We start from the raw sequence: 24,742 nt of genomic DNA on the forward strand, positions 1-24,742 counted from the left end.
AACATTTATGATGGCTTTGAAGGTTAAGCAATACACTGCATTAGCATGTCCTAAATGAATCTGGAGCACCTATTGATTCGTATGCAGTGAGTGGGTGTGCGTGTGTGTGTGTGTGTGTGTGTGCGTGTGTGTGTGTGCGTGTGTATGTGTGTGCGTGTGTATGTGTGTGTTTTCAAGTTGTCTCAAACACTTGTCTGTTCCTGTGTTTTTTGTGCGTCTGTGCTCCTGTCTGTCTCCCTTTCTTCCATCTGGATTCTTTAAATCCCATTCTCTCCCTCTAATCCACATCCCCCATCACCACCATCGCCACCATTGTGCATCGCCCCCTCTCTTTCTATTTGCTTGATCGCTGCTGTCTGCATAGCGAGGAGCCGCATCTCTGTGATTCACTTGGCAACCACTTGAGATAAACATGTTTTGGTGGACAGACGCCTGGGTCCTGGTCCGGAGGAGCAGGACGGGTAAGACAGACTGACGTGGGTGGGCCCTGCACTGGTCCCAACTTGAGTGTGGCAGCCACTTGTCCAGATGGTCCGGAGTCGAGCTCTCGCCACTGTTAATCAAACGCACCCACTCGCTCTGTCTTGCCTCGCCATGGCCCCTAGCATCATGTCACAGTGGAACCAGAGAAAATTAGCACCTAATTATAGGCTCCTCTCTGTGAAGAATGGTACTGGTGCTGACTAGTGTGTGTGTGTGTGTCAGCGAGTGGAGGCTGGGTGGTTGACTCACTGAGGGACCGAGGCCTGCAGACCACGCAGAGGACAGGCAGAACACACACATACACACACACACACACTGGCAATGGCGGAGACACGAGTGATTACACACACATACAAGCAAGGCAGCACAAGCAGAACCTTCCTTCTTTCTGGTTGATGTGTGCATCACCCCCCCCGTGACGCTGCCACAACAGAAACCACTTGTGTTCCATCTCTGATCCAACAGGATTAATTACACACACACAAGGAAGCTGATGCCTCTGGTTTCTACGCTCTGCAGGCTCCCTTGTGTTGAGGATGATGTAGTTAATCTTCACTGGGAACAATGGATATTTTGTACTGGTGTATTTGGTCGAGACGCGGATGCAGAGCAGAGCTTGACTATGCTGCCATCTTGTGATTGCATCTCGACAAGCGCAGGATGTAAATGAGTGGACCAGGAGACTACTTTATGAATGCGACACTAAACGATGACCCAACATTGATGTCAGAGGTAAAGGAAGGGTTAAACCAGGATCAGCGCTCAGCTACGAGCGCCTGTGAGCAGGAGACTATATCCGGACAGCTGCTCGGAAGGATGAGCCAGCAGTGGTCAGAAAATAGCTCTACAATTAAATTATGAAGATCCACAAAGTAAAAGACGTCTCCTGCTGAGCTAGCAAAGCGTATACCAGCTCTATGAGAGGCCGAATAAACTCAATCACTTTCATCTGGGAAGGAAGCAATGAAATCTTTATTAGGTCTGCAAAGACTTACCAAAAAAAAAAAATAGGTTAATATAACAAAAAAACAACAATCAATTTCTCATTCTTATACCATACAAAACCATATTGCACCACACGTTAATACTTCTGATTATTCCAACATTTCTCAACATTCATATATTATGTGTGTTATTTGTTTACAGCACAACAAATACTGAGGAGAAGCTTTATGGACGGACAACACTAAAGACTTTAAGCCCTTATATCACTCTGAACGTGGATGCTTAGTTTTCATGTAATGTAGAGTTAATACAAAACTTTGGCACAGTAGATATTCTATCGTCAATAAAAAAACGTAAGCGAAATGTTCTTGCAGGTTTTAGTGCATGTTGAGTACATAGTAAATCTGTTGGAGAACAGAAGAACCGGAGAGTTTGATTGACGCGTGCACATGTCACGTAAAAGGCTGGTGGGTCAGCGGCGGACAGTGATTTGGAATATCGGGACAGTTCATTTTAGGCCACGGCCACTTTGTAGGGGCTCCCGGGGACGTTGTCGTCTCCCCATTTGACAATGACGGTGTAGCTGCCCTTGTCCTTGACAGTGTAGGTGACGTTGTAGAGCTTGTTGCCCATGTGCTTGACGTACACCTCCTCGCAGGGAGTGTGGGGTCCATGCACGCCCACTATCAGCATGTTGCTACCTGGAAAGAGAAGGAATGATAATAGTTGGGTTGAAGGAAAGTTTGTATATTATCACCTTTTATTGTCTTTCAGCTCTTTGTTTTTCACAGCGCATAAATGTATGATTTCATATCCTCTCTTATATGCCTTTGCTATACTAGTGCACTGCCCGTTTTAAATCTGAGAGTTTGGATTGGGCAGTTTGTTGAGCCTGTGGTGATACTGGTTGCAACTTTTCCTTTTGAAACCGTATGCTTTAAGTGACCTGCGGTGAACCACGGGAAATAAAGGCCGGCTGAAGGAGCTGAAGACCAAAGCCTCACCACCACTGCTGCACAAGGAGCTGTTCATCTATTTATTCAAAGTTCAGTGCAGCTCGACAAAGTAGGTAGCTGATAAGATGTACGGTTCTTCAAATATGTGAGTCATATATAGACAGACAAATATTTCAGATCGATCGTGTTTCTGTCTTATGTCCTTAAGTGGACGATTGTCTCACCTGCTTTGCTGCTGTCAATTGTAAAAGTATTCTTCTGTCCCACCAAGGCTTTGGTCAGCCCCGCTCCGTGACAGACCACCTTGCTGGCGTCGGATGTCAGTTTGGTTGAGGTGGCGGTGGAGGAGGAGGAGGACGCGCTGTAGGCTCCACCCACTTTGGAAGACTTGGTAACTGTTTCGACCAAGACAGAGGAGGTCTCATGGAGGCTGTGTCCCCCTGAGAGCCGGGCACCTAGAAGATGAAGAAGACCGCGAGAGAGAACGGTTATCTAATGTGACCCGCCGCTCAATAAAGACATTACTTAATACAGCCAGCGTTGACAAAGATATGAGGGAGGCTCGGGGAGGACTCCAGCCTGAGCTCATAAAGGAAAATATTTCATACTACTTTCTGATAAAGTTAACTTTCGGGACACATGGGAATTCTTTTCAATCTCGAAAGTATTAAAAAGACTGCACTGAGAAGTGACAGGAGGGGATTGCTGTCGTCCAAAAAAAAGACAGCAGTCTAAACGCAGATGACACAACATTTTCCCTGACTTCCACACTTTTTTTTTCAGAGGAACATTTGGTTTCATAAGACACTTGTCATCTGTGATCCACAGATCAGATGGGAGAATGACTGTGAGGCGGACCTGTGATTTTAGCTTTGAAAGGGCTGCCCACTATGTGCTGGGGCCCGCCGTATTTGATGGTGACGAGATAGTTGCCAGGTGCCATTGGGGTGTAGGTGATTTTGTAGCCCTCGGGACTCTCGCGGCAGTCCATCTTCACTTTGGACGGCCCGTCGATGTTGACGGACAGAGTGCCCGAGCCCGCGTTACAGGTGTTGACCACAAACTCCGAGGATACACCTGGAAGAGTCAAGAGGGAAAAATGATTATTTTTGGTACCTTATGTTATTTGAAAATTGAAAAACTCAATCAAACGATTTTCACTCAGTAGATTTGTTTTAGAAGTGGTGATGATCACTACCTGTGGTTCCTCCCTGTAGTCCAGCACCATGTGCCGTCACCATGCCTGGGTCTCCAATCAGCCCCAGGTCGCCCACTCGTACATTAAAGGGGCTTCCAGGAATGTGGCATCCATTGAACTTGACGTCGATGGAGTGAACTCCATTCTCCCGCGGAATGAAGCGAATTGTACTCTTGTCTGAAAAACGGGAGGTGGAGATATTAGCATCCAGCACTCTTGAACATAACTTAAACTGAATTGTGCTGAAGTGTACTTGGTGCATACCGCTGTCAAGCTCGGTGACATAGCATTCCTCAGAGGAGCCAGAGGGGGTGTGGACCTTAGCATCGACTACACCTCGAGTGCCGTTCCTCTGCACCATGAAGGAGGCTTCATGGTTCACCTTCAAGTCCTTCTCCTAGAAGAGATAGGGAATATCATCAGGATATCAGTGGAATTGCGTTGTGTGTGTGTGTGACTGTATGAGTGTGTGTGTGCCCGCACCCTGAGGGACACAACGCATGTGACTCATCATGCCTGAACAAGAATAGAATAGTGGTTGGGTGTGTGTTAGGCAGAAAAGGTCAAAGTTTACAGCGAGGCGTTCAGTGTTTTTTACCCCACAGGCCGCCGAGCGGTCCTCGAAGATATGAGAGGTAGCCTGACATTTTAAACGTTTCATTTTGTTCTTAACCGGGCGTCTAGTGGCAGAAACAAAAAGATGCTGTGAAGAGGCATTGCAGTGTACCAAAACTATATGTTTTTAGTGAAGTTGGCAGCTGTTATTTAAAAAAAACAAGCATCTGTGAAGTGAGGAGACCAACAGTGTGATCCGTCGCAGAATTCTTTTATCGCCTTTTCTTTCCTCTTACGCAGAAACACAATCACACGGACTAGCCTGCTGCCCACACATAGCACAGCTTGTGTTGACCCACATTAAGCACAAGGACAGTTAATCCAGCCCTTCATCGCTCGCCAGCGTTGCAGAATTGCTCAGACACCGGCACTCAAGCCCACTTCAAGGGCAAAGTGCCATCGCACAGAAACATCTACATGACTTTAAATTCAGCTAAAGGATTTGGCTCGTGTCAACTGAGCACGTGAGATCTTACGTGAATGCTGGTGAGAGTGAGCCTGCGAGCCTCGTCTGAGAGTGTAGCGATCGGCACGATGAATGGGCTGTCGGGGATCTGCTCGTTGTTGAACTTGATGGAGACCTCGTAGTCACCTGGGGGAGGCAGACAGGTTGTTTACGTTCACACTGAGGTGTGGAGGAATTACTGAACTAAAGGTTGAGCACTTTAGAGAGACACAACACTGGGATGACACAGGCAAGAGAGAAAGTTCTACCTGGTTCTTTCACTATGTAGGAGACTCCGCAAGAACCGTCCTTTCTGTCCTCAAAGGAAATTTCCGCCTTGCTCGGACCCTCGACGGCGATGGACAAGCCGCCAGCACCTGCCTCCCTAGTCCAGATACTGAACTCAGCTAGCGAAAGTAAGACAAAGGTAGATCAGATGATGGGTGTACTAGTGTTTGTAGAAATAATGAAAAAGATCTGTTGAACAGTACTTACAGGGTGCTCCAGCCACGCCCCTCTCCAGGCCGGGCCCTCCTGCACGGACCTTGTGTGCTCCTCCCTCCCCCATGGGGCCCACCGTAAACTGGAAGGGGCTCCCGGGGACGTGCTGGCCTCTGTATTTGACATTGACCGTGTGGGGTCCCATTTCCTGAGGGATAAAGCGGACGCTGTAGGTGCTGCTTCCTCCGTCCACGAGGTCAGCGTCCACCGTTTTCCCACTGGGACTGGTCACCTGAGCCGTCATGGCCTGCGAGCCGCTCTCAACTGGCGATGAAGAGGAACACAGAAGGTTGGACCCAAACAAGACAGGTGTGTTTCTGCAATTCATAAAGGGAGTTTGAACTTCACGGACTCTCACCCTCAGGTCGGGCCGTGATGCCGGCAAAGCTGCTGAGGCTCTCCCTGCCCAGAAAGTCTCCGAAAACGTCTCTGAACGGGGTTCCTCCCCCGCCCACCTGGGTGCTCTCCTCCACTCGTACCTCTCTCTTGGTTTCGCCGCCACGGCTCTTGCTGATCTCTGTGCGCTCAGTGCGGGTGTAGGTGTGGCTGCTGCGGGTGAACGTCTTGGTCAGCCTCTCCTGAGCTGAAACCATCTGGAACCAGTTTCCTGAGAAAGCATTGACAATCCAAATGTGAGTGTGAAACGGTTTTATTTCTTTGAAGACGGCTGCCCGCTGCCATATAACCCCCCTCTGAGTGGTTTCTCTTCTCACCTGGGATTTTGAGGTTCAGGCCACATGTGCTTCCCACTGAGGCGATAGAAGACGCCTGCCTCTTCCTGGTAATGCTCTCTTTGATTCTTCCATCTCCAGTCACCTTCACTGTGAAAGGACTTCCTGCATGGCAAGAATGCAAATACGGAAAAATTATACCATGGTTTGGTATATTAGCAAAGTAGGTTATGTCTTTACATTTGTTATGTTTGTAAGCAAGATTCCACAAAATTAACTGAACAGATTTCAACACAACTTTACAGGAGGATGTTGTATGGGTCGCGAAAGAACCCCTGTTACATATTGGTGAACATCCGGATCAAAAGGCAAATCCAGTATTGTTGTGTTTTTTACGTCTCTAACATTATGACACTGCACATTTTGTGAAATTATTAACATTTTCTTGGAGAATAATTCCTGAATCTTTATGAAAAGGCGATATTTAGGAATCTGGTATAGATGAGTCTTGACATCTTGTGCAGCTTGATGGAATTTAAGGCGACTGTTTGGCCATGGTGGAGGTGTGCTATGTACCGAGTGCCATTGTAGTTGTTTGGGAATAATCTTTATGAAAAAATAAAATATTTTCCAAGTAAAAGATTCTGACCTGGGATGTGCTTTTCAGCAAACTTGATGTTGACAATGTAACTGCCAGGTTCTGTTGGACAGTATGTCACTCTGCATGTCCCATCCTCTACATCTTCACAGTTAATATCCACTTTGCTCGGACCCTCAACCGACAGTGCTAGACCTCCGTAACCTAAAGGGAGGAGGGGAAAAAATTTGAATAATTATCTGTTATTTGTGCACTTTTCCCAATCGTGTTTTGCTGGGAATGTGAAACATTAAAATCTTACCCGCATTCCTTGTATCTACGAAGAATTCAGCCATTTCGAAAGTGTGCGCCTCCACAAGGCCTTTACCGAAAGCCTTGACCCTGCTGGCCTCGCCGATCTCTGACTGGCCAACCATGATCTTGAAAGGGCTGTTAGCTACGTGCAAGCCATTCTTCCTCACACTGACCTCGTGCTCACCAACCTCCTTCGGGGTGAAGGAGATACCTGAGAACGTGACAGAGGTCGGGAGTGGGGGGAAAAAAAGTCAATACAAAGGATCAGGAAAATAAAATCGAAATGCATTACAGAAACCCAACAGTGTCTTATCTACTCAAATGAGTGTCTCACCGAGGTGTCTGTTGGGCAGTCTCTTGAGCAGGCAGGGCTCCTCGTTTCCTGATGGAGCTCTGATACTCGCAGTCAGAGAGCTCAGATCAGTCTCTGTGATCTTGAGGGACACGTCAGCCGATGTGCCAACGTTCAGCTGGGACGTCCTGGTGATGGTGTCGTCCCCTTGACAAGATAACAGTGGTTTAAGCATTTGTCAATCCCTAAAAAGTCATTTATAAGTTACATGTCTGCTATTAATACAATCAACAGTATAAAAACTGTTTTTATTTCCTCACCAGTAATCTTAGCAGTAAAGGGACTGCCTGAAATGTGCTTGTTGTCAAACTTGACGATGATATTGTAGTCTCCAGGAGTCGTGGGCAGGTAGGACACAGTGCAGGTTCCATCTTTGTTGTCCTTACAGGTGATCTCGGCCTTAGAAGGACCCTCCACTGCCAGTGACAGACCACCTGAGGGGGAGAAAATATACATACAGTTTGTAAAGGTTAAGTGATTTAACACAAATTCACTGTGTAGTAGCAAATATCCCCGGAACAAGGTGCTTTACCTTCTCCTGCATTCTTGGTGACCACAGTGAAAGTGGCAGACTTGTTGACCATGCCGTAACTCAGACCTGGGCCGTAAGCAGTCACCACTCCACTGTTCACAGCATCAACATAGAACTGCAGAGGGCTTCCTACAGGGAATAGAATCAGTGGCAAACAGTCATTAGACCAAGAGCTGTGTGCAAAAGTGTCTCAGTAAGAGACATCTATCATATTTTCCTGACAAGAATAAGAATTAAAATCAAGCTTGTTTTCAAAGGTGACAGTCACTTCCTATCTTTCTACTGTGGTGTGTTTGTGACCTGGAATGTGGTTGCCGTCATATTTGATGTCCATCTCGTGCAGGCCTCTCTCTATGGGCTGGTACTTGATAGTGATGGTGCCATCCTTGTTGTCAGTGATATGCGGGCGAGCAGTCTTGCCCGAAGGCATTCGCACCTCACCTAGAAATGACAGCGGCACGGTTAAACAGCAGTGACCTAAAAATAATGTTTGTGTGTGTGTGTGTGTGTGTGTGTGTGTGCAGGATTTTGTTACAGTGTGAGCGGTGCTTGTCACACCTGTGATTTCTCCCTGCTGTGGCGTGAAGGGGACGAGGAAGTTAACGGGGCGGAAGAGAGGATCCACGGTATCGCGAGGAGCTACTGGCTCATTTGAGGCCTGTCAGAACAGAGAGAGGAGAAACAGTTGGCTTCTTTTATACATATATCGTAGGTGTTTTTAGGAATTTCTTTGAGAAGGCAGTGAAGGATTCACAGAAAACAGAGGGAGTAGAGTAATGACGAGCAGTATATATATAGAATAACAAAATCTGAACAAGAGAACACAAAATAGCAGCTTATAAAACACCGTTTTACTCACCATCACATGGAAGGGGCTCTTAGGGATGTTCTGGCCCCCAAAGCGGATAGTAATAACATACTTTCCAGGTTCGGGGGCAGTGTAGTAAATGTCAAAGGTCCCATCACGATTCTCCACCACGTCCATGTCCAGCTCCATCCCCTGTGGGGTCAGCACTTTACAGGTCACCTTGCCTTTCCCGGCAGCCTTGGCATCCACAGTGATAACAGTATCCTTAGAGGTCTGCAGTTTCTGAAGACTCGCTGTGAAGGACAGAGATTGAAGAAGGTAAACAGAGCTGCTCAAAAGCACGGACTCCTGGAAGAGCTTTCTAAACTAAACAGTGATTACTTACACATGCCATGTCCTGCAATCGACACTGGAAAGAAAAAGAACATAGTGTCTAAAATATTATACCGAGTATATAGTGAATAAAAAACTGAAATATGTAAGTTAGTAGTTTTTAAAACGTTCATTGCAGTTATGAATTGAAAGTAGTTTTCCTACCAGTGAGGCGACATTTGCTGGCGTCTCCTGTGGGCAGCGACTGGATGCAGTATGGGGAGTAAGGAATCTCATCTCCGCCATATTTAATGGTGATGGTGTAGGGGCCTGTAGAGTCAGGTACATACGACACAGTGTAGGTGCCGTCCCTGTTGTCCTGGATGGTTGCATTCTTTGGTTTGCCTTCTGGGTCCTGTCAATAAAAGGCATGGAGTTGTTTAAGATGACAGCTTATGATCAGATCCATTTTAAATCTTTGAATCAATGTGGCTGCAAACCCACCAGGATCTGCACAGTCAGTAGACCCTCTCCAGCATCACGAGCATCGATGGTGAACTCCACAGGGAGACTAGCAGACACACCTTTGGTGTCCAGACCGGGGCCACTGGCACGCACCTTACTGGCATCATGCCCGGGCTGAGACATGACCTTGAATGGGCTGTGGAAGAAGGACGGTGTAATTACTAAACGCAGTCCGGGCAAAAAGACAGAAACAGAAACAGAAAATGTGCTGAGGTGAGCTGCACTTTTCTTTGAACTCATGCTGTACCTGTGTGGGACCTCCTGATCTGCATATTTGACACCGACAGTGTAAGGGCCGTCCTGAGCTGGGGTGTAGTGAACTGTGTGGGTTCCATCACCGTTGTTCTTCACACCTACTGGCTCCACGGTACCTGACATTATGACATTGTATAAATAAACGCATACAAGGACAGTGATATTTATCAGGGTGTACCAGTTTATGGGCTTCCATTGTCCTCACCTGTTGGGCCATAGAGTTTGACATCCAGCTGGGCCTGTCCAGCCTTGGTGCAGTCAGCTGTGAACGTCTGAGGAATATGGGCTCTTACTCCGCCGCCCAGACCTGGACCTGAGCACTTCACTTTGCTGGGGTCCACGGGGTCCTTCACTGGCACGCGGAACGGGCTGCCAGGGATGGGGTGACCTCCGTAGTTAATGTTGACGTCGTAATCTCCAGGAGTGAAGGGGACGTACTCCACACTGCAGCTGCCATCTTTATTGTCTTTGCAGGATATCTTGGCCTCTGAGGCTCCCTCGATAGTCAGGCCCAGGCCTCCTGTACCAGCGCCCCTGAGAGGGAAACCCAAAACTTATTTTTCCGCACCTATTTGAGAAACTTCCAAAGAAATGTCGCCTTTGAATGAGATTTATCAATACCTGGTCTCCACAGTGAAGCAGTTGGACTTGTTGGTTATTCCTCCTTCCAGACCTGGACCAAAGGCGCGGACCCGGGTGGGATCACATCCCTCCACCACAGACACCCTGAAGGGAGTCTTGGGTACGGGTGCGTCATCGTAAAGCACCTCTATCAGATGCATTCCTACAAACAAAGAGATACTTCAATAAAGGATATCACATCTCTCTGCTTGAGTATCCTTTAAATGGAGCAACTAATTTCTGCTATAGCCACTTGCTTTTAATTATGGGGAAGACAAATTCCCTTTTAGGGAGATAAACATCTGTTTATTTATAAAAGATGCCGTCTCGAGCGCAGACGTTCTGGTGAACGTACAAAGAATTACATCTGTTCCCCACTCATTATTCTGTTACAACGTTCCTCTGACAGAGCCCCCTCTGTAGGCCTACATGCCAGATTCCCAGTCACAATACTGTGATATTAGAGTGTGTCTGCTAGTGGAGAAGTGCTATGTGATCTCTCAGCTTTGTGTTATAGGTCTCTATTAATATCCCCTGTCATTCACCCCTCCCCTCCCTACTATATTGCTGTAGGCAGGCAGCAGCCTTCAGCACACATACCTGCCTGGTTAAGAGCTTCTGTTCCAGAGCACACTATTTATAAAACAGAGCGTGTCTGCCTGCGTCTCTGCCCCTCAAAGCGTTGCTTCACTGCATCATTATGTATTTATACACCTTTCTATCTCGCGCTCTCTCTTCTCCCACTCCTTTGCTTTATTCCCAATAAAGCACCTGTTAGTGGTTCCTCCGTCTGTCTCCTTTCACACTCTCAGACAGGCTGTCTATTCAAAATCCTGTTTACTGACAGCAGATAAATAAAGGTCGGTAGGTTTGTAAATGTTAACTCTTTTGCGAGCACTGACACAACACAATGGAGGGTCCTAGATCCATCGTTGCTTTACAATGCCTTTCCACCTCATAATTCTTTAATTGCACGAATTAACAATGCTAAATGACTCCTACCATCCTCGAACGCTGTGTACTCCACTCTGTATGTGCCGTCTCCCTTATCGGTGATGAAGCTCTCTGTGTTGGTGCCAGAGGGGCTGATGATGTGAACCTTCACATGGGTTCCTCCAACCTTGTTGAGGGTGCGGGCGTCGACGATGAAGTGGGTTGTGACTTCTCTGAGGACCCCTAGACACAGAAGAGCCCTTCACGCTATTTGTTTTTCAGAAAAAAGTAACACAGTCTCAACACTCATAAATCTTTATACCTCTGCTAGACCAGGGCTGCAACTACCAGTTAAGCATTTCCTCTATAAACTGATTTGTTTTTACTGTTTATAAAGGAATCATTAAGTCTTTAATATGTCAGATAATAGTGAAAGATTCCCACAACCTGACCTTTTTCAAATGGTTTGTTTTGCCAAAAGACAGTGAATTTTAAATATAAAAAATTGGTAAAAGCAGCAAATACTCACACTACAGAGACTAAACGTTATATCTAGCATTAAACTTGCTTTCATGTTGAGCAAATCATCATTTAATAATCATTTTAGTACTAATACAAACTATAACTGCATGAAAGCCCTAATATTTACTGCTAACTCATCAGGTCTTTGGTACCTCTGGGCTCCACTCCTGGCCCGTAGACATGCACCCCGCTGGTGTCCACAGAGGGCTCCACCTGCAGCACTTTGGGAAACTGAGGAATCGTATGGCCGCCGTACTTGATGGTGATGGTGTGTGCGCCGTGGAACGATGGGGTGTACGTTACGGAGAACGTCCCCTCTGCACTTTTCTTGATGTGCACTTCAGTCTTAACCCCTGTCTCCGAAACAATCTCGATGGTGAGCTCGGCGTCGCCCGCTCGGCTGCAGTCCACAGTGAAGGTCGCTGGTTCGCCCGACTTGGCCTTCTCCAGACCGGGACCGCTCGCTGTCGCCTTGCTGGGATCGAAGGCCGGGCGCACTGCAGCCTTGAAGGGAGAGCCAGGGATGTGCTGCTCCGCGTACAGGATGTTGATAGCGTACTCCCCGTGCTCAGTGGGCAGGTAGGACACTGAGCATGTGCCGTCGCCGTTGTCCTGACATTCAATTTTAGCTTCACATGGGCCCTCCACTGTCAGGCCAAGTCCACCTGCACCAGCTGCCTTTGTGTCAATAGTGAAGGGAGCGGGTTTACCCACAATGCCTCCCTTCAGGCCCGGGCCATAGGCTCTCACCTGTAATGCAAGTAAGGTCAGTTTTTGAGATGTGGTGCAACACACTAACTTATTAAGTGAACTTATTTAACATTCAGAGAAAAACATTCAGCTTTCATGAACTTTACCTTAGAAGGATCAGCAGGCATCACTGCTTCAACCCCAAAGGGGCTTCCCATGACGGGGTTGCCATCGTAGCTGACATCAACCTTGTACTGTCCCTCCTCTGGGGGAATATACTTCACACTGTGAGCGCCTTTGGCTTTGTCAGACTCCAGCTTGCATGGAATCGGGCGGCCAGAGGGTGAGGTCATCTTCACGCCTACGTTGCCCTGCCCACCGGCGCCCTTTGTGTTAACTGAGAACTCTTGATCCTTTCCGACTTCCACTTCTGTAAGAAAGAGCTTCATGAAACACTTTACAAGACTTAATCACATTTATGAATACATAATTTGTGTGACTTACTGGTGTCCAATCCATCCACTTTCACCTTTCCAATATCCAGAGGTGGTGCCACTGAGATATGGAACGGGCTCTTGGGAATGGGGTCTCCTCCATGAGTCACTGAAATAGTCATGTTACCCTAAAAAAAAAAAACAGAATAAGAATGAATATCTGTTGATATGGGATATTGGTAATGGTATTGGACTCAAACAGAGGCCTACAGTACCTGTTGAAGAGCTGTGTACTTGACAGTGTAGGAGTAATCGTGGTTATCGAGGATCTCAAAGTCACGAACCGCCTCTCCCGGGCCCGGCGCTGTGAAATGCACCTCGGGCTTGGCCTTGCCAGCTCCCTTTGTGTAGATGGTGAAGTGGGTTGGAGTGCCCACCTCCACTCCTGAAACACATGTGTTTTGTCAGTGCTATCAATACTACTTCAATCACATGATTCCGTGGCATAAAGGTATTCTAGTGGGTGTTTGTTGACAGTACAATGACAATACATGTAAATTAAATGTGGTAGAAAGTAGGGCAGTGCTCATTCTAAACCTGCCTGTTCCCTTGGACTGTGTTAATGCTACATTAGTTAGTCCTCCTCAGTTCTACAATATACTGTCACTGTTTGTATTGTCTTTGTGCTGGATGTTGTGTGCAGAGCTTTTTGTAAACAGATCATCCTAACTAGTTAATTGCAAAGTAGATTTTATAGTCAATATTTTCATTAAATAAAAACAAATTTGCTTTATTATTGTTCACGTGTATCGGTTGTAGTAGGTTTGAATGATTTACTTAAGTGCTGTTATTTTTTTATACATTGCATAATGACTTTTTCAGAGGTCTGTTGACTCAGGGACACAATCTTCAGGCCCAAGTTCACAAAATAAAAGTTCAATTCAGTCTGTAAACTGAAGGTATTGAAGGCACACTGCCCCTCCCCCACTGACCTCTATAGAGCACTGATCCCCTTGTGAGTTTCTATTAATAGTGAAAGTATCCAAATGTCCAAATCAAGCCAAATTTGATACTGCACTTCACTGAACAGACAAACTGAAGGAAAGACAAACTGACAGGCTTCTGAGGAATTAGTATGTTCTCACCTGTCTTGTTGAGTCCAGGACCCTCTGCTCTCACCTTGCCAGCATCATGGGAAGGATCAACTTTGACTTTGAATGGACTGATGGGAATTTCCTGATATAGAAGAATGAGTAATCAATAAGGCAAAAATCTATCATTTCACAAGTGATAAAACAAAACCCATCACTCCCTGTGTGTGTGTGTGTGTGTGTGTGTGTGTGTGTGTGTGTGTGTGTGTGTCTGTGTGTGTGTGTGTGATAGATAACTGTTTTCTTACCTGGTCAGCAAACAGCACCATGATGGTGTATCGGCCTGCACCGGGGGGAGTGTACTTGACAGTGAAGGTGTCATTGTCATTCTTGATGATGTCAAAGTCGATGTCAGCCTCCGCTGGTCCAACCACTCCTGGGGCGCACTTGATTCCAATGCTTATGTCCCCTAAAGGTACGTAGCAAAGGGCACAGTTCACAAAGGTCATTCAAAAGCAAGTGACCAGAATAAATAGAAGCAGTCAGTCTACTGCCTACAGCTTTCCTTGAGGTCACATCTTATGCAATTCAAACTACTTAACCTCACCTAGTGTGCACAGCTGCACAGATGTACTTATTCTGTTTATTCTGTGCTTAATATATGTCGACGTTCAAAAGATGCAGCACTCGTTTCATGAAGAGTTAGTGAGACTGAGAAGTGTCTCTGTACCCGCCCACGTCCTCTCCTCATACATGCTCACCTTGACCGGCCTCGCCGCAGTCCACAGTGAAGTATGTTGGCTCGTTAGCCTTGAGCCCAGTCTTCTCCACTCCGGGCCCATAGACCTTGACTTTGTCTGGATGAGAACCCTCACCAACCAGCACCTAACGAAATCACAGTGCACTTGAGGAGGAAGCAATTGGCTGAAGTAGAAGTGCTGCAGTCCTCTTACTTTGTCTTTATTTGGTGAAGTATCCTTAAATCAAATTGACTGTTAAATGCAGAAGAGTTGTGTGTGTGTGTCTTACCCTGAAGGGGCTGTTGGGCACGTTAACATCCCCCCATGTGATGATGATGGTGTGTTTAATGGGCTTGACAGGAGTGTACACACACAGAAATGTGCCGTCTCCCTTGTCAGTGATCTTGATGTTGATGGTGCAGCTTTCAGCATCCTTGATGGATAAAAAATCACGTCAGCCACATGCAATATAAATGATGCTTTCCTGTAAATAAGCATTGAAGGTTGGAAATGGCGCTCTCTGTAACCTGTGCATAGATCTTGAGGTGACTCGTCCCAGCCATGCGGGCATCAATTGTAAATTCAGTTGGTTTGTTCACGATGATGCCGGTTGGCTGCAGACCTGGTCCAAAGGCTTTCACCTGATATAGAATAGAACAGGGTGAGAATAGATCACCATGGTGACCTGGATTATCCTCACATGTTTCATCTATGACTCAGCGAGTGGGAATTACCTTCTCAGGGAAGACGTCATTGACTGCAGGGAGGATGTGGGCCATGAAGGGACTGTCCTTGATGTCCTCATCATCACAGACGACATGGACAGCGTAGTCACCAGGTTCAGTGGGCCAGTAGCGTACATCACAAGAGCCATCGCCCTTGTCATCACACTCGATTTTAGCCTGTGATGGGCCTTCAATGGAGAAGCCTGAGCCAAGAAATTATTGCAACATTTAGATTTAGGATTTGAAAATGGAACAAATTAACTTTTCTTTCCTACGAGCTAAAATCACTTGCACCCGTCTCACCTAGAGTCCCAACTTCAACGCCGATGGCCTCCACGACAAAGTCGGCGGATTTTCCCACCATGCCAGTCTTCAGACCAGGACCCCAGGCCCTCACCTTCTGAAAACCTGCCTCCTTACCCACTTCCACTTCGAAAGGGCTGCAGCACCCGAGAATAAGCACAATATGAACTTTCGTAATTGTGAGCGTGCATTGGTAATGAATAGCTACAGGCATCAACAGTACACTACCTGCGTGGGATGGGCTGGCCTCCCCAGGTGATGCTGACGGTGTATTTGCCAGGCTTAAGGGGGAAATATTCACATTCGTATACGCCATTCCCGGCATCACGCACTTTCACTTGCTCCTCCGCTCCAGCTGAGGATGAATAATACAGGAAATGTGGTTTCTTATAAAGTCAAAGACACATTTTATGCAATTGGTTAAACCTAGCCTATACCTCAGAGAATGCAACGCTGCAGACAAAAAAGCCAGACAAAGGAATTCATTCCAAAATTGTATGAGGAGGAGTGAGGTGTGCTGCAGTGAAGAGAGAGAGCTGTCTGACTCACTTGGTCCTTTGACTGAGACGTTCAGCGTTCCACTGCCAGCTCCCTTGGTGAAAACTTTGAAGTCTGCAACCTCCTTCACTCTCACGCCTTTAGGCTGAAGGCCTCTACCTGTAGCTCGGCAGGCGTTTGGATTCGAGGCTGAAAGGAATAACAACAAGCGTCAAAGATGTGTTTAGCAAAGCGAAAAGCAGCTGTAGTGTAGCCAGCAGTTGACGGCGGTGTTAGTAGCAAAGACATTAACATATCCGATTCAAACGGGGATTCCTTAAAGTTTGACGGACAGATCCTGAAATGAGAACAATGCATTTTGCAGCACATGTAACGTCAGGTACAGAACGTTGAATGGGATATTGACGCATTCAATTGGACCAGGGCAGCTTCTGACAACATTTCAGTCAGTCAGCCAGAAATGTTGACTGCAGGCAGACAGAATGCTGGCTGATGCAAATGTAGCTATGATGAAAACAAACATGTCAACAGCACAGGCAAATATATTTAACAGAGAACAAAGTTGAACGAAATGCAGACAGGGACAATCTGTAAACGTCTTGTATAAAATAGCATTTCATCTCTGGCTTTAAAGCTGCAGGATGCAAGAAGAAGCACCGCACTGAGCCACAGCTCTAGAATCTTAAATAAAGCACAGAGGGGCATGGCCAAGGTGCGTCATAGGGAAAGGTTTGGGAGATCTGGCTGAGCGATGGGCACAGGCTCCTTCCACGGCAGACCATACTAACTTGGGCGGCCAGGTTTTGGAGGAGGAGCCCCCTTCCCAGCCTTCACTCCAGGAAGGGCGCGCACTGACTGAGGGATTATCTGCAGGGGAGCTCCCATGGGAGGGGCAACGGGCAGAGCTAGAAATGACAGATAGGAAGGGTTATCATCTCTACCAAGTGGGTTTTCCCAGGGCGATAAAGAAGAGGGTAGATGGTGATGGATTGACCGCCCTCACACGAAGAGCACACTAAGAAATCTAATTTGTCCAACAGTTATTTACAGCACAGAGGAATCGCTCACCCTCCAAGACGTTGACAGTGTAAGGGCTCTTGGGGATCTCCTGGCCTGCAAAGAGGATGTGGATGGTGTGAGGGCCCTCCAACATGGGACGATAGGTGCAACGGAAAACACTGTCGCCCTTATTCTCCAGGATGAGCTCGACGGTGTCCTTTTTGCCCTGAGGGTCGACAATGACCACGCTGACATCGCCATTGCCAGCACCTGAGAGGGGCGGCAAAATAATTAGCGATGAAATTAAGAAGTAGATGCTGCAGTTTTAGTCTATAACAATATTCGAGTGACATTCATTCATATTGTTTCCACATCTTAATGTAAGCGTGGCCTGGTTGGATTTTCCAAACCTACCTGCTGTGTAGATGTCAAAGTAGGTGGGTTTGTTTGTCACATTGCCTGTGGCCTCCAGACCTGGTCCTCTAGCATGGACTTTGCCGGCGTCACCCAGATCCTTGGCCACGTTCACAGTGTATGGGCTCTTGTCTATGTCCTGACCCGCAAACAGCACTTTCACCTAAGAATAAAAAAAAAAAAACATAACTGTAAGATGGCTTCAAATAGAATAGTTGATCCTTTTTGTGATCTATGCACTTAATGTAGTCAGTTAAATGTTAACAGTTGTCACCTTGTGGACACCCTCCACTTTAGGAACATAGGTGACAGTGTAGCTTCTGGTTTTGTCCTTGTTGGGTTTAACTTTAGCCTGGAGAATAAGAAGACAGAGGGTAAGACAAAGATTAGGTTATACACTTTGAACTTTCGAACTTGGCACCAGGTTTATCTGAGAGGGTAAAAAACAGGCTGTACGTTTAACCTCCATGTCTAACTTGCCTCCTCCTTGTGTCCCTCAGGATCCTCCACGTAGACCAGGACCTCCCCGCTTCCAGCTTCCAGAGTTTCCACAGTGAACACGGCCGGCTTCAGCACCTTGTTGCCATGAGGCTCAATACCTGTGATGTAAATATCGCAACATGAAGTTTGGTGATGAAGTTTGGAGCGATCAGGCAACAAAGTGGACACAGGATTAAAAAGTTTCCAGAAAAGTACAAGCTTCTACTTTTGCTACTGTTTGTGGAGCTGCTGCCAAACATTGCTGCTTTCATATGCTGGACAAAGAGGTGTTCATGAAACATTCATGCTGTTTTCTGTGAACTGCTGCAGGTTGTGCAGGTGTTGGCTGCCCACCTGGTCCGTGGGCTTTAGCCTTGTTTGGGAAAAGCTGTTTGTGCTTGAGAGGAGCGCCAGGCTTCAGTTTGGACTTGGGGAATTGAGACAGGTAGGTCATCACTGAGTGCTCGTCCACATCTGGGTCCACAATCTCCTCAGGTGCAATCACCTACAGCACAGAGACAGTAGGAGTTCATCAGATAACTGTACGGACATCTAGTTGTAATTAAAAAAACAAATGTTTCACAAAGTGTGTGTGTCTTACTGCAGCACAATGATCATAAAAAAAAACACCATGGTATTATTTGTGTTTGAGCTGATTCTGGTGTCATTTGTTATAAGGGTGCAGTTGACCCTTAATAACAATTTCCTGTAAAGTGCAATGGGATTTTACAAGGATTAATTTTATGTATCCCTCCACCTGTGACTCCTCTCTCCCTCGCAGCACGTTGCCTGTCTATCACACAGTGGCACAAAGCCTACTCTATGCCAGTTATATATAACCCTAGGACAGTGGGGTTAAAGATTGTTGCCTTGAATAATCCAGCCAGGGGGGGATTTATCCTGAGCCAGACCTCTCCCACATCTCCTTAACACCACCGCACTGGAATCCAGCCCCCAGGCCCCGCAGAGCCCTGACATACATCCCCCAGCTATCTAGCCAATGCTAAGCCTCATGGAGAATAGCTTGCTCTGTGTCTTAGACAAACAAGTAAACAACCTGCACAGTGCGCATAACAATACGAAGACTCAGAGTCACACAAATGGGCCTGGAAATGTGGCACTCTGGTTCTCCTGTTCACATTCTGATGAGCGCAGGCATATTTATACTTGTGTTCTGTTGGTGGCCGCCTTGGAAGGTGTTAAGAAATATCACACCTCCGCAGATTCACCAATCTACCAAACAAACCTCCTACACACTCACTCACTGAGAGCTACAATAAAGTAAATGGAAATTTTAGATGTGAGCTGGGTCATAAATATTTCATGATACCCTGCAGCACAGTGGGCTCTACATCATTAACAGTACTGCTGGTGTTTTTTTTACATCTCAGTGCAGCCTCACAGGTGAATGTACATGTGGTGAGATGTGTGAACATTTGCAGATGAGTCTTGGTTTGCGCTATTAATTGCTTGTAGTTGATTGGTTCTTACTGAAAGTCTATGCAGTGGGCATAAACTAGGCGAAAAAATCAGAGAACAGAGTAACACTTGCTTTTCTTGCACTTTCTCATGAGGCCATCACCACCTCTCTGACACCAAGTGTTAAAATAGGACTTTCTAACCATCCTGAGTCTTACCTGAGGCACACCCAGCCAGTCGTCAGCCTGCTGCATGGCTTCTCTGGCATTTTCCACGGGCTGGTTGGGGTCCCACTCCGCCCAATCAGGACACAAACCTGATGGAAAGGCAAACAGGCAGATTAAACAGTCGTGTATGGACGTATGCAGACTGCGTTGCACAGCGGTTGCTATAATAAGACCACTCGGGCTGCCACTACTATCTCTCCGTCACCTCCAGCTACAACAACGCATGCCTTACCCACACTTCTGCTTGATTGATTCGAAATGTGCAACAATGGCGGCGTCTCTTGTCCGTTTGAAAAGAAATAACCTCAACGAGCGCTCTGTCACTTTCACTATGGCTCAAGCTAGCCTCCTCCTGTGCAGCTAATGCCTAAATTGGATTAGTGCTGGTGATGGAGCGGCCCCTCAGTCAACAGGTCCATGCAGCCGCACCACAGAAAACTATTATCCAATTAATATCCAGTGCAGAAAGGAGGAGGGAGTGAGCAGGGAGAGTAAAGAAAAAATAATACTTTGCTCTTGGGTGGACCTTCCATAATATTAATTTGACAAGTCAGTACTCTCAAGTGATGTCACACTGTATTTCATACTGCAACATCGCTGTAATACTAAAGGGAGCACACATATGAGCTATAGCTGTATAAGAATAACTTGGATAAACAAATACAATTGTAGCTACTTTCCTGTCTAGAATATAAGTTTCTCACTGGTCTGGCTAATGGACGTGTTTTGAACTGTTTGTATCTGAATTAAAAGCAGCACTTCTGTGTATCAGCACAGAGTTACTTTCGTCAGTCACCCTGCTGGTTGGTAACAGCTGATGAAACAACACAACCTTGTATGGTCAGTGTTGCAGCCCAGTGTTTGAAAGATGTGTCTCCTCAGATCAATGGCTCATATAAACACAGTTAAACATGGTGGTGTTCTCTACACTCCTGCTACTCCTCCACCTTTTTTTCATTCTCCAGTTAGGAGCTAGAGGTCTCTCCAATGTTCAGCGTTGGAAGCCGAAACCCTAAATTGGCAGTGACTCAAATTGTGGTCTTGTGGTCCTTGGATGAGGGGCTTAGGCACCTCCCCGTGACAGATCGCTCCGCATTTTGATGCACGGCCAAGCACGGCCCTTGACAGAAGAGGAGGAATGGTGTCCAAATTTGGGGGTGTTGTGTCGCTATAAACGCTAAAGCCAGGCCTGGGCCTCAGGGACCCGAAAAGTGAGAGTGAGCGCTTCAGTCATTGTGAGACAACTGGCATGGATGCCCTCAGCCATCAGCAAGGCCCCTACAACCCACTGACACAGCCTGCCCTCCAGAGGAAGATTACACAGGCTGAAATATGAATCTGAATCTGTGTGTGTCTGCGCTCCAGAATGTTTGGAAGATATATAGCCCTCATATCTCGATGAGGAGCGAAGGAGATAAATTCTCCTGAGAAGGTGATACTGTTTTAAATACACTGACTGACACATGCCTGACCTCATACTCCATAGCAACCAAGCAAAACCGCAGTATACAACGAGCCTGTCAACTGGCGCTGTGCGTATTCTGACTCAGTACTTGCTCCTCCTGTTGACTCAGCTGAGGCCACCACCGCACACTTCTTACCAGGGGCACAGTTGTCGACCAGTGCTCCCAGGGCCTTGCCGTCCCGCCAGTCACGGTTGAAGTTGTGGATGGGCAGCTGGGGCACTTTGTTCTGGATCCAGCCCAACAAGCGCTGTTTGGGGGTCAGTTTCTTAGACTCCTCGTCCTCCTCGTCGTCCCACATGGGCATGGAGATAGAGTAGTGGAGGATGAGGGTCCAGATAAGACCCAGGATCAGCTTGAGATTCCCGTCCACAATGGCTTTGCTATCTGCAATTGGACAGTAGAGAAAGGAGAGTTCATGAGGATTTATAACTTGTAAAAGTTCCCATAGTGCATCATGTCTTGCAGTATTGTAGCATACTCTAGTTAAATGTGTAATTAGTGAATTGGTTTAAATTGTGAGTGATTCTCCGAAGGCTGATCTAAATAAAAATGATGACATGTGACCTATACATGAATTAATTATCACATCAAAATAGTCCTTCCTCGCTAAAATGCAGAGTTGACCAGGCTATTCTGAGTAGAAAATATAAACAATGATGATTGACTGCTGAGCAGACAAGAATCTAATGCTCCTCGCTGCTTCCCCCCTCCCCCCGAGCCCCTTTCTCTTAGACAGCTGTCTGGCTGAGGACCCCTGACAGTCTGTCATCCAGTCACAATGGTGCTCTGAAGACAGTGACAGCTGAGGATCTGTGGAAGTGGATCCCTCTCTGCATAAATACCACTCGGACTTCAATTACCTCCCAAACTTTTAGTGCCGGAGTGTGATAAATCAAACAGACAGAGATTAGATTCATTGACAGCGACGACGCCACTCCTTTTCCACCAAGTTCTCATAGGAAACAAAGTTTGTCAAATAAGCCGTTTTAGAGCCACTCTCATTTAGAAACGCAGCCACTTTAAGCCCAATAACCTCAGAGGAGCAGTAGACTTTAATGTCACCATCGACTAATCTGCGTGTGATACACTCCAGTTAATTCAGTAAGACTTTAATAACGCAGGGACTCTGGTGCCGGATGGTTTATCACACACGTTATTTTATTGGGAATATTTCTCTTTTCACAGATCTGTGGCCTCAATCGGAGGATGGTGTTTGATGTGTCAGCATTTGACTGGCACAGGCAGGTGGCACCGTGTGGCACAGTGGGATTCAGATCCCGCTGTGTCGGGCTTTAAGGGCAACTGCTTGGTCAAAGGGACATCAATCATATGGTGTTAAGTTACACACTGTGACACATGTGCATGTAAGCCTGTGTCCCTGGGTTACTGTTATGAGACTGAGACATCATCCTAAGAGGGCTGCTGCATGCGGGAAGAGGGTGCTGGGAAATAGGGAGCCAGGACTTCTATTATCATGCCCTGATTCTGTCAAAACAGTATGACCCAGTGTGTGTGTGTGTGCGTGTGTGTGCGTGTGTGTGTGTGTGTGTGCAGCTGCGGCAACGGTGTCAGACACTCTCTAACATATTAAGTTTTAGACCCACCATCCTGGACACACACACACTTTGTATTCTTTGAGGTAATATCTGTGATTGTGACCTTTGCCCTCCTGGGGATTGAGAGTGCCATCCCTCCGTGTAATAACCCCCCCCACACACACACACACACATACACAAACAGACACACACAAACACACACACACATACACAAACAAACACACAGTGCGTGTCCAGACTGACAGACTGTGGCCTTCACAGTGCGGTGGCCAAAGCCTCAGCCACGACGGGAATTTCACTGGTGTGTGGCAGTGCCGTTAGTCAGCCAAAGAGAAAAATACTCTGTCAGAAAGGTAATAATCATTCTCCTGCATGAATTGTGTGACTGTCTGCAGGTGCATAATTAAGCCATAACTCTGTGTGCGTCTCATATCTTTCTACAAGTTTCTCCTCAGTTATTAGAGAGTTTTAAGAGGTGACATCCTGTTCTCTCTGGTGGTGCCGTGTCCTCCCGCTGTGACTCCACAATAATCCACCACAATTTAATGTAACTTCAGCAGCTCAGTTATCTGTGACTGCAGTCTGATCCCCAAATGCCACCAGCGTTTAATCCCCACCTCTCAAGAGTTTGCTGCTGATGGGTCTGGACAGGAAATTGGCTGTCACCGAAGATCCCCCGGTGATTCGTTCTGACCCCCTGACCTGTCAGAGATGAATGTGCTAGTGTGTGTGTGTGTGTTCGCTGTCCAGATGTAGAAATTGTGTCATTCTCATTAACACAGCCCTGACGAATTTTTCAGCCTGTAGTTGGCCGTATTGTTGCGGCAGGACTATGAGGTAAATCATGCCGTGGAGCCAACACTAGGCCTCGGCCCCTGACACCAGCTAATGGCCTCACCTCTGCAGTAACTTTTCCAATAATCTGTTGACCCCTGCTCCCCAGGGGCCCACCGTGAGTGCCTCGGTGTCACACAACGGCTGATAACATACCAACACCGCAGCTACAAAGGGTGATTGTTTGTTTGAGGATTTCACAATTTGGAAAATATGAAGAGAGTTTTTAACCTCACAGCATCTTATTAGGATCTTGGCAAACACTGTCAGTGTCAGCTATCAGAAATTCCTCTGGATTACTTGTTCCTCTCTAATTATAGCCAAACATTTCCCTGCTAAATTGTTTCCACATCCAAAAGCCATCCAAGTCCAACTTACCTATGGAGACCAGTTTGATGTGCTCCCTTTCCAGGAACTCTAGTGCCACAGAAACATTTTCCAGCTTCATCTGACGGAAGTTGGGTCTGATGTGGCACTTTCTGTACATTTTCTTCTGGCTCAGCACCTCCAGCAGTGAGATGAGCTTCAGCCCGTCAGTAAAATCCCTCTGCAGGTCGGTGACGGTCTTGTTGACGCACTTGAGATGCTCGTTGCACCACCTGGTGAAGGTGTTCTGCTGGATCTTCTTCCAAGGCGCGTCCTCGGCCAGGTCCTTCTCCGTGGCCGGCATTTCGTCGTCCTCCTCTTCCCCAAAGTCGGTGGCCTGGTAGTACTGCGGGGGCAGCTGCTCGTCGCCGTAGTTGTTGCTCATCATGGTGGCTTTTTCCGTGTCCACTCTTATACCGCGCTGACACTCACTTGTTGAATTGTGCGCTGGAAACTTTTTCGCAGGTCGATGGCAAGGGCGCGCAGCCGGCGCACGAAAGTTCAAGCCCGGAGCAGTTTAAAACGCAGTCTGGAGATTCTTCAGAGGGGCATGCGAAGAAAGCCACTGGATATCAGGACAGTGATGGATGAAATGATCCGATTTATGATGTGCAGGGCAGCTGCTGCTCGCTTTTTTTTAATTGGCACCCTCCTGACGAGCCGGTCCTCTTTAATATGGCCCCGAGCAGAAATGAGAAAAGTGGAGTTTCTGTTCAGCGCTGAGCGTGTTTCCGTGCGCAGAGAGGGAGGACAGGCGTTTATAAGGACCCCGGCCCACGTCACTCAGCCCCTGCCATCATAGTCTATTTGTTCATCCATAAGGATGACAGGAGTCGGGGTCGGTTTACTGGGAGAATGGGACAGGGATTGGTCAGAGCAGCAGATGCGGCATGCTTCTTTATTTTTAGGCGCTCCTATTTGGGCGTGTGGGGGT

The 24,742-nt window shown here is 47.0% G+C and overlaps 1 protein-coding gene across 3 annotated transcripts; it reads right to left on the reverse strand.

Annotated features, from left to right (window-relative positions):
- Positions 1–1,534: 1,534 nt before the first annotated feature.
- On the reverse strand, positions 1,535–24,196 carry LOC128444510 (filamin-C). 3 transcript variants are annotated; one of them, XM_053427031.1, is made up of 46 exons: positions 23,821–24,196; positions 21,188–21,436; positions 19,578–19,675; positions 18,295–18,445; positions 17,941–18,059; positions 17,735–17,812; positions 17,461–17,623; positions 17,116–17,316; positions 16,099–16,236; positions 15,778–15,904; positions 15,550–15,686; positions 15,256–15,449; positions 15,049–15,162; positions 14,811–14,954; positions 14,543–14,666; positions 14,090–14,250; positions 13,836–13,926; positions 12,966–13,135; positions 12,761–12,878; positions 12,424–12,686; positions 11,719–12,316; positions 11,114–11,287; positions 10,112–10,274; positions 9,696–10,024; positions 9,483–9,606; positions 9,215–9,371; positions 8,936–9,125; positions 8,780–8,807; positions 8,450–8,687; positions 8,149–8,248; positions 7,891–8,031; positions 7,591–7,719; positions 7,319–7,492; positions 7,041–7,205; positions 6,714–6,917; positions 6,464–6,616; positions 5,857–5,979; positions 5,502–5,750; positions 5,138–5,407; positions 4,912–5,049; positions 4,674–4,789; positions 3,847–3,979; positions 3,583–3,759; positions 3,243–3,461; positions 2,609–2,839; positions 1,535–2,129 (listed from the first exon to the last, which is right to left on the reverse strand). In XM_053427031.1, exons 1-46 carry the CDS (start codon positions 24,194–24,196, stop codon positions 1,942–1,944), a joined length of 8,127 nt encoding a protein of 2,708 aa, XP_053283006.1. In that variant the 3' UTR covers positions 1,535–1,941. The 3 variants fall into 3 exon arrangements, with proteins under 3 accessions (XP_053283006.1, XP_053283008.1, XP_053283007.1); XM_053427033.1 differs by lacking the exon at positions 5,502–5,750 and having other exon boundaries at positions 8,786–8,795; positions 11,719–12,311; positions 12,419–12,686; XM_053427032.1 differs by lacking the exon at positions 5,502–5,750 and having other exon boundaries at positions 8,149–8,249; positions 8,394–8,687; positions 8,786–8,795; positions 11,719–12,311; positions 12,419–12,686.
- Between the last annotated feature and the right edge of the window lie 546 nt (positions 24,197–24,742).

The sequence above is a fragment of the Pleuronectes platessa genome, chromosome 7 (assembly GCF_947347685.1).
Source record: "Pleuronectes platessa chromosome 7, fPlePla1.1, whole genome shotgun sequence".
NCBI lineage: Eukaryota > Metazoa > Chordata > Actinopteri > Pleuronectiformes > Pleuronectidae > Pleuronectes > Pleuronectes platessa.

Bases quoted from the DNA above. Each gene is read 5' to 3' on its own strand.
- LOC128444510 (XM_053427031.1), bottom strand. From the start codon at position 24,196: ATGATGAGCAACAACTACGGCGACGAGCAGCTGCCCCCGCAGTACTAC. The intron at 13,136-13,835 runs GTGAGAACATAC...CATGTGTTTCAG, and splicing joins TCCTGGACTCAACAAGACAG to GAGTGGAGGTGGGCACTCCA. The intron at 9,372-9,482 runs GTACAGCATGAG...CTTCTTCCACAG, and splicing joins GATCAGGAGGTCCCACACAG to CCCATTCAAGGTCATGTCTC.